This window comes from Siniperca chuatsi, linkage group LG20, assembly GCF_020085105.1.
Source record: "Siniperca chuatsi isolate FFG_IHB_CAS linkage group LG20, ASM2008510v1, whole genome shotgun sequence".
Taxonomy (NCBI): Eukaryota; Metazoa; Chordata; class Actinopteri; order Centrarchiformes; family Sinipercidae; genus Siniperca; species Siniperca chuatsi.
Genome location: NC_058061.1, coordinates 2,803,479 through 2,823,125, shown reverse-complemented (window position 1 = coordinate 2,823,125; position 19,647 = coordinate 2,803,479). Strand labels below are relative to the sequence as shown.

The 19,647-nt window shown below is 40.1% G+C and overlaps 1 protein-coding gene across 7 annotated transcripts in view; it reads right to left on the bottom strand.

Annotated features, from left to right (window-relative positions):
- Nucleotides 1-19,647, bottom strand: part of baiap2b (BAR/IMD domain containing adaptor protein 2b) — a 75,081-nt gene that overhangs the window by 28,464 nt on the left and 26,970 nt on the right. For 4 of the 7 annotated variants that reach the window (XM_044179519.1, XM_044179520.1, XM_044179523.1 and 1 more), the window contains 3 exons: nucleotides 4,945-5,006; nucleotides 3,632-3,703; nucleotides 1,059-1,196 (listed from right to left, as the gene is read on the bottom strand). In XM_044179519.1, coding sequence (XP_044035454.1) covers nucleotides 1,059-1,196; nucleotides 3,632-3,703; nucleotides 4,945-5,006 — 272 coding nt within the window. Of the gene's footprint in view, nucleotides 1-1,058; nucleotides 1,197-3,631; nucleotides 3,704-4,944; nucleotides 5,007-5,619; nucleotides 5,632-19,647 lie in introns of all 7 variants that reach the window. The other 3 variants (XM_044179518.1, XM_044179522.1, XM_044179521.1) reach the window with 1 other exon arrangement.

Here is a 19,647-nt window from a genome sequence, read left to right as displayed (position 1 = left end):
TCAAAAAAGTTGTCCTTCATGCTACTGTACAAAATTTGCTGTATTTTCAGCTTACAAAACCATGGTAACAATCACAATTCGAATCTGTGGAACTGTTTTTGCTGTTCAGCCCATGTGTTCTTGAGCAAAAAAAATCCTCTAATGTTTGACACAGTGGGTTTGAGTCATAACCTTCGCTATCTCCATTTCTCTTACTGTGAAGAGCCTTTCAGACCGGCACCCAAACTGTGTGTGCCCAGTCGGGGGTCCCATCCCATTCAGCTCAGCACACCCTATCCCATCAGCACCGACAGCAGTCACGGATTACCAGGTGCACTGAAGCTCAAATCCCATCAGGAGGAGGGAAAAGCCAACTCTACAATGAGTAGGGTATGTGGTACACAGAGTAAGCATGAGTTCACTAAACGTCTGCGTTGGTGATTCTAAGTCTGCCTTTGCTGAAATAAAGACTAAATCAATTATGAGAAACTCATGTTTTCTCTGGAGGCTGACTGGCAGGTGGTCTGTGCCGCATATTGAGCTGAAGCCAATAGGATCATATTTTTTGGCAATGGCTGTCACAACCATGTTGTCATGCGTTTTTATGCAGTGGTCTTCCAGCTGGCCATAAGGATCCTCTATGAGCCACAGAGCTAAGGCATCCATTTTATTCCTCATTGATCCATAGAAAAAGCTTTACTAAACCAAAGAAGCATCAGGAACTATAGTGTGCACCATTCACATCTGAAGAAACATTTAGTTTCATGAATGCGCACACACACATACACACGTTTGTTTCACTATCCCCGTGGGGGACAGTCATTAACATAATGCTTTCCCTAGCTCCTTACCCTAACTTTAACCATCACAACTAAGTGCCTAACCTTAACCCTTACCCTAGCGTAATCGTAACCTGAACCCTAAAACCAAGTCTTAACCCTCAAAAAGCAGTCTCTACCCATGGGGACCTCAAATTTTGTCCCCACGGTGACACAAGTCTCCATGGGTTAGTGTGCATTCAGGTTAAAGTCCCCATTGGGATATAAGAACATCACACACACACACACCCACACACAGACCTGCATCTCCTTGTCTCCATATTTGGAGGGGTGCTTGCTGCCCTGGCTCTTCCTGCGCAGTTTCTTCAGTTCTGCCTGGCACTTCTCCAAACTCTCCCCTTTGCTCTTGTGCTCCATCTGGTACTTCTTCAGCGCAGCCTGAGGGGGGCAGCACAAAGTCAGCAGGGGCACAGCAGTGCTCGCATGTGTCAGCATCCACAGATTATATTTTACACTGACATACATGTCAAACCACCCTGACAAGTGGTCAGCTTCTGTTTTATTGCCTGATAAGTTATCTGGAGCAGAATAGGAACTAAAGGAAGATGGTACTTATGATGTATTGGTTATTTCTCCTCTTTTTCAGCAGTTTTTCCTTTTTTTGGTCCCCTTTATCTCTAACAGTTACTGTACCAAGGCTGGGCCAAAGCCTTTTGAGACCCTGGGCAAGATTTGATTACAATGCCCCCAAAGCCTAAAATTTGGTATAGCGTCCCCAAATTTGTAATGGTGGAGCTCTACCAACAACAAAGTTTGATACTTTTAGATATTTTGTAGAGCCCTACCAAAATTTAATAGATACCAAAATTAGATAAATGTACTGTTCTGCTTCACTCTCGCTGCTCTCATAATGTCATTTTCGACAGCTGTTTTCAGTGAAAATGCTCTAAAAAACCCACTGTACACTGTTGTAGACACAGTTAAAGACTAACTGGGGAAAATGGTGGAGCATTTAGCCCCTAACGAGCCAGAGATTTCCCTCAGGAGTTGGTAGAGACCACAAAGACCAAAAATAGAGCTAAAAGAGAGTGAATATTGGACTTCCACTTGTCAGGTGGCCAGAAACATGACTCCACATGAAAGCTAATGTTGCTCTGGGTCTGTTGGATGTGTGAATAAGCAACTGTCTGATAACATGTTTGCCATGTCTCTACAGCTCTATAGCTGATGTACATTTGAATAAATCAAAACTTTTGACTGTAATCAGATCATTCTGTGATCAGAATGACATTCATCCAAGAGCCTACAAACATGTTGGTACATCAGCTGTCTCAAATGATGAAATGCTTTGGGAATGATTCGTAAAAAAAGGTTTCAGTCGTAGTCATCTGGACACTGTAAATGACTACGATTGAAACCTTTTCTACGATAGAACACTCCTGGACGAATGAGGGACTACCGTCTTATTTTGGGAATGATTCCAAACTACTGATCACCAAAAATGAATTTGATTGATGATTTTATTATTTTTTAAATTGCAAAACAACTAATTTTCACAGAATGAGTCATAATTCACAGGGCAGAGTGGGAAGTAATTTATGTAACTTGCTGCAGTGGTTTGGATAATTTGGGAAATTAAGGAGAGAGTGTGCATTTTGTCTTTGGCCAATGATTTTATGAGAACATGGTTCATACTATATTCACTTCACTCCCTGGGGAGGCCTAACTGACGTAGAGCAGAGTTAAAAGAGGTGTTGCATTCAAGCACATGATGGGTCAGGTACGCGGTTACATAATGGCACATAGTATGATGCCGTGTGAATCTCCCTGAGTAGTTATGAATATGGCTGACTTTAAATAACAGGCCATTCAATTAATAATTTAAGTTGGAATTGTAGTTTTTCCTTCTTCAGTGAAATGGTGAGAACGCCAAGTGAGTTATTAAAAAATAATAATAAAAACTACAATTAAAATCACTTCCAGCTTCAGCAGAGTATAAAAGGTGAAACACTTATGAGAAAAATTGCTGGGCAACAATGATAGTTAGACATTAAACACATTATGTGTTATTCATTAGTTGCTCATATAAGATTTATTAAACCATTCTTTCTGAAAAGCTGAATTTTCTGTCAATATTCTAAGATAAATGGGTATCTACTAGGACAATAAAAAAAAAAAAAACACCTTGTCATTTTAACAAAGCTAAGAATTATTACTTTTTTCATATGTACATTTAATAACTACATCTGGCATGAGGCTTTGACAGAGCTTATGTGGCTACGGCTCACCAGATACCTGTTGAATGCTAACAAAATAATAATTTTATCATTGTTAAAGTTGGATTAATTGATTTTTGCCTCAAGGGGTCTGAAAAACTCAACAACAAACTGACAGACACACAGCCCTGACATATTAACACCTTATAAAAAAGGTATTATCCTGAACATGTTAGCAAATAATTGCCTATTCATCCTCCTTTCAGCTCTGGTTAGGTCTCCACAAACTCTTAAGAAAAATATCTGGTTCTTTAGCTGCTAGATGTTTCACTTGCTTCACCAGCTCGTCTCTTAACTCTGTCTGCTGGCCGTTTGGTGCTGGGAATTTAATGTATTGTGGGTTCATCAGAGCATGTTTGCTGAAACCAGCAGCCTGCTGTTGCTGGAAATGAGGTTAATGAGAGTGAACCAAACAGTTTATGTGCTGTAAAACCAAAACAATGAGCTAGAAGAGGCTACAAGGCTCAGAAGAGCTGCAGAGTTGGGTGATAATTCTTTGTTTGTCACTGTAGACATAGGCTCGTGAAACAGAGACTAGCTTAATAAGGGGGTCAGACTTTGTCACTATATAACTGTACATCAAGAAGGGAATCTCACGTTCAGGTAGCGTGCATCCAACTCGACCTTCTTCTCCAGCTCTGTGAGCAGCTCATTGTGAAAAGACTTCAGCTGCAAGACACACAGGAATACAAAAACCTCAAAAACAATGCAACAAACACAAAATTAACTAAACCTCAATGCACAACCACAGTGGATTATTTTCAAAAAGGAATGTAACGTTACAGTGTTGTGGTGCATGAATGACTTGAAGGGATGTATTTGTGTTGCCATCGGAGATGTCACACCCAAAGGATCAGTGAAGATGTCTGGTATGTAAATGCATGCCAAAGTCAATTTGCTGTCTCTGTGCTTGTATAGTATGTATGCTTCTCTCTGGTTCAACTTTGCTTGCTCAACCTTCACACGCATATACACAATGTGTGAAACATTGCCAAAATAAAAAAAATGTTTTATATATTTATTACTTCACTTGTGACATCTACTACACCCACAGAACACATTTCAAATGAAAAACAACCCCCCCCAGCAAAACGCATCTACTGTCTAGTGAACTCTCACTGTCTTTGTTTCTCTCTTATCATCCATGCTAGGAGGCGTAACATTTTCTTAACTACTATCAGCAGGATACTTGCTGAAAAAGCAGGAACTCCACTCAATTTAGATTGCAAAGAACATTGAGTTCATTGCCTAGAAATGTAGACAAAACTGTTTATGGGTCTCAGTGAAGAGCAAGGTCTGAACTGTGTTACAGAAGTTATGCAGAGAGACTGAGAATGAATGCAATAGTGACGTTAAGCAAAATATCATAAGAGACGAGCATCTGCTCAACGCCTAATTTGTAATTTTCTGTTGTACAAAAATCATCATCAATGCCTTGTATCTTTGACATCCATTACCCACAAGGATGAGACGACATACAATTTAAAATACCCTTGATAACACACTTTGCATAAAGATTAAAGCTGGGCTGCTCCTCACATCTTCTCTCAATTGACTAAACGTTCCCTGCTAATTTTGCTACAATTGGCCAATTTACTCTTTCGAAGATTCAAATATAGATCTTTTGGGGAACTGAAGTGAAAACTGTTTTCAATCTGTAATGGCTGTAATTTAAATATTAGGAGATCAGTAAATGAACCATACTTAGGTGACGCTGCTGCCTTCAGGAAATGGAAGTACACTAGAAGCTACTCAAGTACAGTAAAGAGCGTGTCTTGCTGAGTATTAAATATTAAAATATATATTGTAATGTGGAGACTCCAAAGCAACAGGCCCACAATCTGTTTGGCTCCCAACTCGTGGCTTAAGAAGTGCTGATTTTAGCAACACCACCATCACCACATGCTCACCATCTCTTCAAGCTGGATCTGGATCTGTCTGTGCACTTCAGCCATCTGAAAGAGCACCTCCCCTGCAGAGAGAAGACAAAGAAAAGAAAGACAATAAACAAAAAGAGGGAGGGGGGAGAGAAAAGAGAGAGTGATATTAAATATTTCCAATGTCTGAGAGCTACATACATCGTGCAAAAAAAAAAAAAAAAGACCATGCAGCCACACAGAACAGATGAGAGACAGGTGTATGGTGTCGAGGGAGGAGGAAGACGCAATGGACAAGATGAAACATCTGATACTGACGAAGCAGACGAAACTCATAACGGTGACAAAATCAAAAGAACTTTACAGAATTATGCAGCACAGATAGAATGAATGAAAAATCAAGAAATCTACTGAATGTTTTAAAATACTGAAACCAAGGTTTTTCCATTTTACCAAGAACACTACTGATAGAACACTACTGATAATAAAACACACAGCTTGATAAAAGAAAATCTTTACAAATCAAGTATTCATCTTTGCACTAAGACATATGCTGTACTACAACATAACAGGGGGAAAACACCAAAAAGCAGAACCCAGAAAGAAGTCAAAAGCTAAAGAAATAAAAGAAAAAACACAAAAGATAAAGTAGAAAGTAAAGGATGATTCATGCAGCCAGGGAGGTGCGTGTCGTTTTAAGATACCTACATGCTGCCTCTTCTGAATATGCAATGCATTGTAAAAAAAGGAACAAAAACATCTAGTTTGAGCAAAGAACAGAGGGATAGAGACCTGGAGAGACAGTGACAGATCAAACTACCCCAAGAAAAATGAGACACGACAGGTTTTCACACAGAAAAACACTCAGACAGGCAGTTAGTCATAGACCCTCCATTTGTTTACACACTGTCTACAGTATATACTGTGCTGATCTATGAGAGCCCAAACACATACTGGATTTTTTATGCTCATGCTTATATCTGAAAGTAAAAAAAACGCCATTAATTATGTCAACAATATCAGAAGATATTTAGTTACTTTTTCCTTTTCTTTTGTTTTTAAAAAATGCACCATAAACATTCTTGACGAAGATTACTATAATTTGTTAAAAAGCTGTGACAAAGATATGTACTGAGTGGAGCCAGACCAATACGTCGGTATATATCTCAGCCAGAGTAACAAGAACTTGCAACACAGAAACGCAAAAGATATTTTTAAAGTCACTTAAACAGTACGTGATTAAATCATTTGTCCACCAGAGAGCACTGACAATTTTATTTCTTCACTGTAAAATGCACAGTACATAACTTAGTCACGATTCTTTTATAACAAAATTTATGAAAAAACTGTTTACATTATGTGTTTGTCAGGCAAATACTGGTCAGTGTATCATTATAAATTCTCAAACATCGATATTGGTATCTGCCTAAAAAAAATCCAGTATAAATCAAGCTCTAGTACGATAGAGGTCTGAGGTAAGATATTTCACAGTTGAACAATAAACTTTAACATCGAAGATGACAGTAACAGTAAATGCAAGTAATATAATAATACTAATATTATAACTTAACTGGGAATTAATACATTATTATGAACAACAACTTTATATAAAAAACAAATGAAACTAAATAACACTTGATTTAAGAACATAAAAAAGGTCAATTATACATAAAAAACGCATCTTATAAAACTACTATATACTGCAATTTCTTATTGCATGTCTACCAACATATATGGCAATACTGATACAGTAAATATCCATCCATCCATCCATCCATTTTCTACCGCTTGGTCCCCGTTAGGGGGTCGCGGGTGACTGGAGCCTATCCCAGTGACTTCGGGCCTTAGGCAGGGCACACCCTGGACAGTGGCCAACTCGTCGCAGAGGCGAACACAGACACAGACAAGGACAGACAACCATTCACTCACACATTCATTCAATACGGGCAATTTAGAGTTATCATCAATTAACCTACACATGCATGTCTTTTGGACGGTGGGAGGAAGCCGGAGAACCCGGAGAGAACCCACGGTAACACGGGGAGGACATGCAGACTCCACCCAGAGAGATTGTGTGATGTTGGTCCGGTCCGGGAATCGAACCCACGAACCCACGATCTCCTTATTGGGAGGCAGGAGCTGTAGCCGCTCTGCCACCGTGCACCCCCTACAGTAAATATGTGGTAAGAAATCAGGATAAGTGAGGCTCCACTATCTATAATAAGTATAGGCCTTGGTACATTCCTGGAAATGCCCAGAGAAAAATATTCTACAGCACCACCACGAAGCACCGAGAGCCAAATTATTCTAAATGAGCTCACTAATATGCATTAACGGCACTCATCTGCCTCCTGCATAATGAATGCTGACATCAGATAATGTATATTGCTCGGATGTGAAGAAGTGCTGAGCGTGGTGTGTGGGTGGGTGTTAGTGGACCTGGGGGCACCGGACAGTCGACAGTCGGAGGGGACACAGAGTGGGCTGTCTGAACAGGATTAATGGGCTTAATGGAAGTGCTGCGGTCATGCAGACGAGACTCAGTTCAAGTAGAAGGGATTTAGGAAAGGTTGGAGTAGGGGGTGGGGGGCAGAGGTGGAAATGAAGTAAGTGTATATTTACTGAAGTACTGGATATGAGTTTGAGGTGCTGGTACTTAACTTGAATATTTCCACAACTACATTTCAGAGAGGAGGAAAAAAAACAAAAACAAAAACAAAAAAAAAACCTTTTCGTCCACTACATTTATCTGATGGCTGAAGTTACTAGCTACTTTGCAGATTGACATTTTACAATAAAACACTAAAAAAAAACAATAAAAAAAAAAAAACACACTTTCTCACTTCTTTCTGTACTTCTTCCACCACTGGTGTGCAACATCATCCTGACTGCCCTTTAACTTTCCACAGAAACACAGACGTCACATATACACAGTATATGGGGGTAAACTGGCTAGGAAACGTTTTTTGCCTTGTGCACGCAGAACACAAAGACTTTGGACAAAACTGCCTTGTATTTCTAACACAATGCTCTCGTCTCCAAACACACCATCCCACTTTGCAGCCACCCATCTGCTTATGAAAATGCAGTGACAGCTATAACACTGTAGAAGTGTTTGACTGCCGCAGAACAGGGCATTAGGAGCAGCGAGGCAGATAAATGCACTGGTGTGTACTTTCAAACTCTCCTTTCATTCTTGGAGGGCGCCCAACACACACTCCATCCCATCCATTAATAAACAGCCACTGGCCATCGACAAGCTACGACGACTGGGCTGAACTCAAGCACCTCTAACTAACACACACACACACACACACACACCTCAGTTAAGTGAAACAAACCCAGCTCCCTGATAATATATTTTAGTCATGTTAATTTTATTACTTTTACTTTCATTTTAGTCCCTTTCAGTTTTTCCCCCCCAAAAGAAAGAAATGACATTCAATGTCCAAATTAAATTAAACTTTGTATTTCTGAATGTTGTCAATGCAATGTCAAAATACAAAAACTAATACAATTTGTATGACAAAATAAGGAAAAACATTCAAACATTTAAAGCAAGGGAAACAATTGCCACTGTGGATTAAGGGACATGGTCCCTTGACTTTTCAAAATCCTATTTTTGCCCCCAACTTTTACACTGATATACTTAAACAGTTAGTAAGTCATCCTACTGTCCTTCCTCCATAATCCAGATGAGAGAAGCTCATCAAGGTTGATATAAACATTGATACTGTATGGCCGTGGCTATCCTTCAAATAGTGTCACATGTGAAAGCAGCAGGCATTTTTCTTTTGTAAGACTACCATTATCATGGAAAGCATGATGACCAATTTTATAATAATGTTATTTTTTACGTTAATACAACTGCATATAAATGAAGGAAACAGTATTCACATGTTTTGTGTTGAAGAACCTCTGACTTCATTGTGTCCCTCTACTTAGGGAAACCAAATCTATGCCTTTACTTAAAGGCACACACACACACACACACACACACACAGAGAGTAACCCTTATGGATCAAAGTCTTACTTTTTTGTAATCTTACACTGATCTTTAGAGGGAGTGTACACAGTTACTGTACAGAGAGAGTTAAAATGAGAGAGAGACATCAACTCATCTGCTCTGCCAATATGAAGCCGTTTAGCTGGGAATGAAATATAGCCGTTGGGTTAACTACACCATGCTTGCTTCCATAAAATGGAGCCTTGGTCATTATTTCTGGCTTTTATAACAGATGTGTTCATCTATAGACTAATTAAGGTTATTCTTCATTGATCCCTGTGGGGAATCTCTCTCTCTCGCTCCCTCCTCCTCCGGCAGGTCAGGGTACAGCTACAGAACAGCACTCTGAGCCTCAGTGTCTCTTCACTTCACACTTGAGTAGAGCAGATGGTCAATCAGAGGTCACCCTACCACCAGCTGCTGCAGCCAAAAAAAATATAGTTTGGTTCTCTTTTTCCCCCCCAAGGATATTTCTGGTTGGATCTTATTTTCATAGTTCAGTTATGACTGTTGTGCATGAATAGGATCAAAGAGCGGCGTTCATTGAACACGCTCGTGTTTTTGGTGAACTGAACTTATCCGTTTGCAACTATTAACCGTGAACATGAGTGTCGTTCACTCCCGCACCTAGCATGCCGGTGTTTTGGGTCACAGAATCTGATGAGTCACAGATTTTTGAAACGACACATTGAGTTGAAGCATCCGACCAGTCTCGGGAAATATCTGCGATTGAATGATGACTACAACAAATCATTAAAAGGGTAAGACGAGCCAACAGCCGTAAAGTTCCTCCACCCACGTCAAACTCACAGCATTTTGTAAAAGACGGAATAATTTGAATTTTTGTGACTCAGTGTGCTAACTCCATAGAGACAAACAGTGACAGGAATGGACCACATTAACACCCCTTAGTTCAAAATTCAAAATTGTGAACTATGAATGTGAATTAGTTCATTTTAATCTGTGTGAACTGAACTTTGAGCTAGCTCTTGTGAAGTGCGAACTTGCACAACACTGAATATTGGTGAATATTGTTATCATAACTCAAAGTAACTTCTGGGAAGATGCTATAACAAAGTCCCACAGGTCAAGAAACATGCAGTCAGACAACCAGAGAAGTTTTAAACACCACAACAGTTTATCCAGATTATCTATTCCACTTTATTTTCAAATGAGAGCATCTTGCACAGGAAAACTGAACACAACTCAAGTACGTAAGGTGAAAGTTGGACCTGGAAGTTGCTCTGTAAACTGTGATGGATGTTGACCGATGTGTCTTTTCTTTTCCAAATAAGTTCAGCTAACATTTTTTTTTTTTTTTTAAAAACCTGCATGTGTCTGACTTCTTTTTTAGCGATCTTGCTGTGTTCCCAGATTTCAGCAGTTACCGTGGTGCAGTATACTGTTAGAAATGATGGCCAAAATTATACGAAGATGAGACCCAAGTTGTAATAAGGCTGAATTACCCTTTAAAATCATCATTCTATAAGAGAAACTGCCATACTGGTCTAAGAGTGCAGGTCTGTATCAGTAGGTCCTGAGCAAATTACTTTGTCCATCACCTGGAAGATCCCCAAATTCCTGGATGTTCTTGTTTCATTGCACCCATCTAATCCAAAAACCTCTCCACCTTGAATTGTGAAATACTGGACTTCTACCTCCCAGAACTAAGCTGCTTACTGATAATCAGAGCAGATCACAACATCTGAGGCTTAGAGGGGAGTAAAGCACATTGTTGTCCGCACCCAGTGTGCATGGATCAATTAAAGGCTACATAAATGCTGCCTTTGTCTTCAAAAGATTCTCGCAAATTGATAGTTAAGCATCCCTACAGCTGCAAGCAGGACACAAAGGTTTTTTCCCCCCTCTCAGTCTGACATTCATTGGGGTTCTTGTTATTCCATACCAGTGTCTACGAATGGAAACTGAAGGCAGGACTTTAATTGAGTGCATGACCATTTCATCTGGCAAACTAGCTAAATGCCCAACCAAATTAAGCAAAAAAAGGCACGCCATTGTTTGTATAATACTCCATAGTTAAGTCTAAGATTCAGAGATTTACAGCACACGTGGGGAGAAATTAGGTGAGCACCTAAAAACAGCTTCCAAAATACGGCTCTCAGAATTACATTTGAGAATTATGGCTTGTATATCAACCCTGGGAAACCAAACTGGGGTAAAGTTCATTCTGAAACCTCATAATTCTTTAAAAACACCCCATGTGGTCTCAACTATTTAGCTATCAAACAACAAGTGGTCAGTGTATAAGTGCGTGTGTATGTGTACAGTATGTGTGTGTTGAATAGTTCTGACTGCAGGGTGAGAACAGACCCATCACTCAGTGTGGCTAACCCAAGGGCAACGCTCACATCTGGGTTTATTACCCCAGCTACTTTCCATGTGACTCCTGGGCAAAACAGAGGGCAAGAGAGAAAGAAACCACAGTTAATGGCCATATGGAGGAAGGTGTTTTATATAGTGTGTGTCTCTGCAGGGACTGTATTATAGGAGCCTGAAAGCAAACACAAGCACAAGCAGCTCTAATCCCAAGAAAGCTGCAGTGGACGGAGTACAAGGTGCTGCAGGGAGATTTGTTTTCCTGAAAGCCGCATGATTGACACTGTTATTGTTGTGCCCTTCTGGGTCTTTAATTTCTCTAAACGTCATCTGCATCCATGTACACACAAACACACCCGAGGACATGTGCACACATTTCCACTACAGCAAATACAATTCCTTATGAGTATTTACATTTTAAGCATCTACTTGACTACAGAGTGACTTGATAATGACAAGTTTTTTTGTTGCAGTTACAATACCAATTTTTGTACATCTGCAGTCCAGCATGAAAGAATATAACCCCGCAATGTGTTGGCAATAATATGGAGGCTCAAATGTTTAAGCCAACCACGCTGTCACCATGTTCCTAGTTATAAATTACAATAACAGCACAAATCCGTCCAATCTGATGACACACGTGTAAGCATGTCATGTGATAACTGGGCTCCGGTTGATATATTTACTTCTACCGTGTACTGAAAAGAAAAATGAATCCTTTAAAAAAAAGGAATCAAGCTACAGAAGATCGATAGGAATGACCAGCTATACATAATCATTACAGGGTGGCTGATGGGGTGCAAAATGGAGACTGATTATTTGACACAGCAGATGCAAGCTGGATGCCGGGGATGGAGGGAACAGAGGGATGGAGGGCATGAGGGGAAAGAGATAAAATCTGATAGCTTTTTGTGTTTTGACAAACACACATGGACCTCAGCTGGTCAATACTATCCCTGTCATCTAACTCATCATTTCTGGCCTTTAATTGGGTCCCACAGTGGGAAAGCGGCAATTACAATTATTTTTTTTTTTTTTTTTTTTTTTTTTTTTTTAAACAGTTTTCTTTAAGTGATACATCACCTGGTCCATTCCTGTCACTGTTTGTCGCTATGGAGTTAACTGAGTCACAAAAAGGCAGATATGGTCTAAATCATGATGTAAGACAGATTGCAGGCTTACAATCACTTCTTCGGCGAAAAAAGGAGGCATTTAAAAAGACGTGACAGACAAGAAAAGTGTGTGTGAGGATTCACTGACACCTTGGTGACATTAAGCTAACAAGGAGCTAACAAGTGGTACTATGTTCAGTTTTTAATTTTATAAACTGGGAATCCCACAAGAACAGGTGGGGGAAAAAAAACAATTAAAAACAGTTTCTGCCTATTCCTTTCTGTTGTCTCTTGATTTTGTCTTACAAAAATGGCGAGAAGAGTATTTGTTTGTGTGTGTGTGTGTGTGTGTGTGTGTGTGTGTGTGTGTGTGTGTGTGTGTGTGTGTGTGTGTGTGTGTGTGTGTGTGTGTGTGTGTGTGTGTGTTCTGGATGTTTGGCAGACAGTTTAATTCTGCAGTGCCTCAGATCAGAGCCTCTACTTCACATTATTATCAGCACCATTAAGTCACTATTTGGCTGAATCCCCACATCAAGGACAATGCGACACCTCAAGGACATTTTATAGAGCCCAACACATTATTAAAGCCACATTAACACCCTATTACATTCATTTGTTCAATCAAACACTACACAATCTCTCTCTGAGCTCTTTTTTTAACTTAAAAAGGCACTCAAAAAGACATGCAGCTTACTGTTGACAAGACAACTTGTTTGAAAGTGCTGATGAATGTGATCCTCAAGACAGAAACATGAAATGGAGGAAGAAGAAAAGAAGTAGACAGGTGGTGTGGGTTGTAGTAATGAATGGCGGGTGGGGGTGATCAAAGTGCTTGTACTCGGGCCTGTGTGCTCTGTTGGCAGCAAGGTTTTGATTTGACCAGAGACTTTCTGAAGGCTGCTAATGAGCCGGGAAACACATCGCTCTCTGTCTTGCCTTCCTCTTTCTTCTGTGTCTCTCATTTCTTCCTCTGTTTCTCTGAGTCCTCCCTCACTTCTCGAGGTGACTCAAGGACAAGGACTTTATAAAGGGCAGAAACAGTAAGGGAAAGCTAAACTGGTACAGTGGAGCTGTTCTGATGACGCGCAGACAGACAAAGGATAGCTAAGTCTCCCATCTGAGATTGGTCACTTGGGTTTTGGTAATTAAATAGTAAGTTGACCCTGGATGGAAATTAAAATACATGACAGATTGGGGAAAAAAGGCCCAAAACTAATGTTCACAGCAGGAGGGGTGAGTGCCAAAATGCCTATTATATAAGCATGATATGTCTATGCCCTAGCAGGACTCTTGTATGCTTCAATTCTGATCTAATGCCACACTACAGGGGCACTTGAGTGGTCACAAAATGCCCCACTAGTTGCCCCAAGTGTCCATATGATTAGACAAATGCCACTGGTTGGCTCAAGTGCCCCTCAGGTCAGTGCAACTGTCCTTCTAGTCAGCCCAAGTGTCCCACTACCACCTGAGCCCCTGCTGTTGACCCAACTGTCAACAGTTTACTCATGAGCCCCTATGATTGGCCAAAGAACCCCTCTGGGTGGCCCACCTGCCCCTCTTTGAGGCTTTAGTAACCCCCTTGCTTGGCTGAAGTAGCCCTCAGGTCAGCCCACTTGCACCTCTGGTGGGCTGAAGTGTCCCTCTAAGACTTGGGGCCTTGCTGTTGGCCCAGCTGCCCTTCTAGATTACCCAAATGCCCATCTGATTGGCTGAACTACCCCTCTGGTTGGTCCAAAAGTGCCTGTGGTTACCTCGTTACTGCGGCCTTCAGGCAAAAACAAAATCCTAAGCCAGCGCAGGTAAAAGGTGCCCCTTTGTCATTTTTGCCTCTGCCCCCATCGAGTAGGTTCACAGAGAAAGATAAACACTCACATAACACATTTATAGTTTTCCATCCATCAGTCGTGTCTTGAGATGAAACCTGAACATGCAGATGAAAGCAACGTCTCCACTCAATCATCCTGTTCTGTGACAGCACAGCTCCAATCCCTCAGTGTTATATAACTCAATTAAGTGTAAACTCTAGTAACATCCCTCAGGTCTGACTTTGTTCACAGACTAGTCATCAACTGATGATTCAAAATGCCACAATCAATCTTTTTAAGGTTGGACACAAGCAGAAACCATCCCCTGTAGGATAATGTGCGTGGGAGTGGGAGAACTATTACATTGTGAGATGGTGAGATGACAAGGCTGTAAAAAGGGGGGAAAAAAATGGTTTGAAAGAGTGCTCTCGCTGCAGTTTCCCTTTACACAGTAAATAGTAAATGCTGGCTGAATTCAGATTGGGGTTGATGCTCAGGGGAAATTCAGTCTGTACTGGCTCAGAAAAACGAGGGTCACAGCAAGGTCACCGTTTGTTCCTCAAACTGAGCAGCGTCAGATATCAAGCGAGACACAGTTAGAGGGAAAACAATCGAGAATATTATGGAACAATTTCCCTAAGAGATGCTCGGTGACTCAGCAATACAACAGTCTCGTCTCAGTGTCGCTGAGGATGTTGCTTCCCTGTCCTTGTTTATGAGTCTTTATTATTGCTTTCATTTTCTGTTTTCTTTACCTCTGCTTCCAGGAGCAAGTGCTCATATATCTGCTGCCGTCATCCAGCTGTGCAGCATGAGCGGTAAACCACTTCTCTCTCAGAAGTAGTATAATTATTTGAAAGACAAATGAGGAGAATTTATACAATAAAATCCCCTGATGAATATTGAACCACAGGAAGGATATTTTGTAATTTTGACCCACCAGAATTACATTCTCCACTGCTGTTGCCTAATCTCTGAGTCTGATATCACTGCTTGTATCTGAGCCTTGTTCCCATTTCTAAAGCCTGCTATCCTTTAACAGTATGTCTGATGAAGTGGAGGAATATGCCTTGAAGGCCAACACACTCCTCTAAATTTGTTCCTATGAATTAATTAACCAAAGGGTAATTGTTTCCTGGACCTCAAATTTGGCCATGTGAATTAACCTTAAATTGTTTTAATGAGATGGATTTTATGCTAAAGCATGTTCAGCCCTTGGCAATGGGAATATGAGAGAATGATGAGAGTTAGATGAGGAGAGGGATGGAAGGAAAATTTAATTAAAGCCAAAAATGGAGTATAAAATATGTGGATACACTATGTTAGTTAGCTCATGATATCCATCCATCTATCTATTGAGAGAGAGAGATATAAAAATAAAATACATTTTTTTCTTGGCTTTTAATAAATAAAATATCTGGGAATCTATGAGTTTTTATTTTGATTATTTACAAAAATGGTTAAAGTCCAAATCAGTAACACTAAAGTCTGGGTCAGAACATGATTTGTAAGTAAAACTTACTTAATAGCTTTTAATTTTTTTCTAAAACACTTTTGGGGACTTTGGTTCATAACCATTAGCTAATTTGTGCTTCCACCGTATTTTTTTCACTTTCTATTTCCAGGAGCATTTTTTTCCAGAAAAAGCATTTTTGTTACATTCTGATATGACGACATTATGTTATCCATTCCCCCCCCATGTTGTTAGTCCATAACTCACTGTCATTGCTGCCTATCAGGGCCAGAACAGTCTGGAAAAATCTCAGGCTTTGCTGGATAGGTAAAAGGTTTAATCAAATTTTAAAAATCCTTGTGACATTGTGCAGGCATTTTTCATTCTAAGGAGGTAGGAATGAAAAGCAACAGATGGAAGGCCTGAGGACAGACGATGTGACAGGTGAAGGTATATGTATAAACTGTATAAAATACAGATTCAGATCTACAATCTACTGATATGAAATCAGTTACATAATACATTTATAGATTATATAAAGCAAAGCCAAAATGGATGTTTTTCTTTGTGCCTGAGCACAGACCTGAGTGCGTACCACCTCTGCCCAAATTTGCATCCGAATGGCAGAGCCCTTATATGGTCAAAAAGGGGAACCGGAACTGCAGGAGCTTCCTATTTTTTTCCCCCTCACAACTATGTCCATATTTAGTATACGGAAGAGAGACGATGGTGTTTCCACCGTACTGACATCACCAACGAGCCATTTTTGGGCTGCGGAACGAGCATGGTACTCCGTCTCTCCTCCTCCGTCGAAGCGGCTCCAGTCGAGGCGTTTGTGTTTAATCTATTTTTAGAAATGTGTGCAGAGTCGGCGTGTTCTCCCAGGGCTGCCTGAACTCCCACATCAATGTGGGGGCGTTCGCAGACGCAGAGAGCAGTAGTGAAGGAGGAGAGGGTGAGTGGGATGACACTCCACATTGCAGTCGTGGAGTATCTTGTCTCTCCACACAGGGAGTCATGCAGCAGAGCAGTTGTTCAAACTCTGACAGCATCATGTAAATTAAGAATAGCTGAATGAAACAGAGTGAGGCATCATTTCCTCTTCCTGTGCCGAGCTGTCAGGGCTGTGTGGTATCAGCTGTACTAAGTGATAAACAACACCGCTCTCCATAAACAAGTGTCCCCATGAGGAGATGTGAGTCAGTTTATTTTGGGCTACAAAAGTGGATAATAATCATGTAATGTTTTTTTTTGTCCTAATTACTCAGTTTGAACACCGCCTGCTCTGGCATGTGAGGGTGTGCACTTGTACAGTATGTATGTATGTATGTATGTATGCATGCATGTATGTATGTATGCATGCATGCAGCTGAAATCTACCATTAAACTGTTCCCCTGCCTCTGCTGCCGTTTCTATAGTGACACAGTGAAGAGTGTTCCAGTGAAAATTACAAGCTACAATCACACATACAAGAAGCTTTTCCAGAGTGCAGCAACAAACATCTGGGTGTAATAACTTCTTTAGTGAGTTCCTCATTCAGATAACTGTGTTACTGATAACAAGATAACATTAGGGTTGGGTATCGAGAACCAGGGATAAATTGGAATTTAATTGTCAAACTACTATGAATTTGTTGCAAAAAATGCATTTCGATTTTTCTCATTTCATATCTGAGAATTACTTTTCAGGGATGAAGTTTGGAACTATTGAGCTAACTGTCCATCAACTATCCATGCTTCAACCATCATGTATTGCCTAGTCTTTACAATATAGGAGCAGGAGCTCACAAGTGTGGCATTTTTAGTGTCTCCAGTTGGGGTCCTTATGCCCCAGAATCACCTAAAGTTAGGACATCAAACTCAAGTGAAACTAGTGTAAACCAGCAAACATTCAACTGGTTCATGGCAAGATACAGAATATTTATAGGTCTTTGATTTGCCTTTTAAACAAGAAGAATCATTTTTGTAATGATAGCAAAAGCATCTGCACACCCCAAACTGCAATATAAATTTATTGAGGAAAACTTTCCATCAGGGACCACCTTCAAACATCCACCTTAGAGATCATGGTCACCATATAGAGGCTTGTTGAAGGTGCTGAATCTATGTATTGGGTTTGATTTCTGCATATTTATGTTCCTTTTTTATACTCAAATAATAACAAAATAATACTCTGAAACAGCATTCAGCAATAAATAATCATCATAATCAATAAAATCTAAAAAGAAAAAAATATATACCAAACCCTAAACCACATGGATCCTCAGACCCATTATTAAACCGGGAGGCTACAGCAGGTTGACGGACCTGTTTATATGTTTCACTCAGCTGTGCAATTATGATTATGAATTATTAAAACTACTTCAGTCCAAATTACTACATAGTCTACTGACATAACTTATTAAGTAGCTTATGTTTTAAACTTGCATGCTAAAACTACAATAGAATTTATTTGTTTCTTCTGACCAGTTTTTAAAACTTTCCTTCAAGGAGAACAGAAGTGATGTTATCCATTAAGTCTGGATATTATCAGTGATGCTACTGAAGTAAGTTAAAAAATTAATTAACAGTCCAGTGTTTCTCCTTCCTACATGATGTTCTTCACTTTCTCCATCAAGCTCAATTTCTCAAACCCAACTCCCTTCTCCTTATTTCGCCCTGTCACGTGCAGTTCCACATCCTCTGTTCTGCTAATGCCATTAGCTGCTGTTCATCTTAATACTCTGATTAATTACATAGTTTCAGTGAGTATAGTCAGAGTGAATTCTGGCAGAAAGGCTCCGTCACCTCAGAGAGTTCTAGCGGTTAAAAGTCCAGCACTGTTTATTCAGCTCTGTCGCGCCCAGACATTTTCTCCTCAACAAAAACTAATTAAATGCACAATTACAAGTTGGCCACAATTTACAAATCTGCCTTCAGTCCTCATCAATTATGAAGTGTGAGGTAAAACCCTGACTGAGTGATTATCCCTGACAAACACACACACACAAATACACACACAGTCCCTTATCTGTGGCTTTGTGGTCTTAGCTCTGGTCACAGTTACAGACATGTGCTGGCTGAGGAAATGTACACACACACACACACACACACACACAACCAAATGCACAATCCTTGTTCTCTGCTAATTAATAAGCTAGCAGGCTTGAGAATCTTTTCACTTTACTCTATGCCACAACAACACCACTCAATGTTTCCTAGAGTTTCTAGAGCAAAATAGACAGAAATCCTGAGTTTTGGCAAACCACAATCACCAGCTCTCACTGCTAAGTAAACAGGCTGCAGAAGGCTGACTACTTTATAACAGATCAATGAATCTGCCTAATGAGAAAATGGTTTGAGCGTTTTCCTAGACATATTTAATCAGATTATGTTAATATTTCTCTATTATCATTCCTGCTTTTCAAAAGTATGATCAGAAACACAGCTGTAAAAAACATTATTAAACATGCATTAGCATGCACTAAAACATGCATTAATGTGCAGTTGTAGAGAAAAATGGATTCCCTGCAAAAAAAAAAAAAAAAAAAAAAATGTCTTCAGACGTCAGGTCATGAGTTAGGTTTGGGTGTGTCGGAGCTCCCCACTATCACATGACCCTACCCATAAACAAATACTCCTGTGGGACACATTGTCATTCGTGGACTAATTTGGCATTAGCATTTTCGAATTCTCCTAAAACTCAATTTTTCACTCTTTGCATTTTGCCAGGTAATTTGCATTTTCTCAGATAATTTACTTAAGCCGTGAGGCTCAACACAAGTAATGGAATATGCTAAAGCAACCAAAAAGCAATAAGCATTGTCAGAACAATTCCCCTTTCAGTCTGCACAGACCACAGCTGTTCTGAGCCCTGCTGATATGTGGAGACAGCATCAATCCATTCTGCGCAGCCCAGTATGTCATTTCACTGGAGGCAGAGGCAGGTTTTGCTGAGTTAAAGGGCTGCTGAGTCATGGTTAGGCTGCCAGAAAAAGAAATTGAAAAGGAACACAAAAAAGGCAACCCCAACATACATGCAGA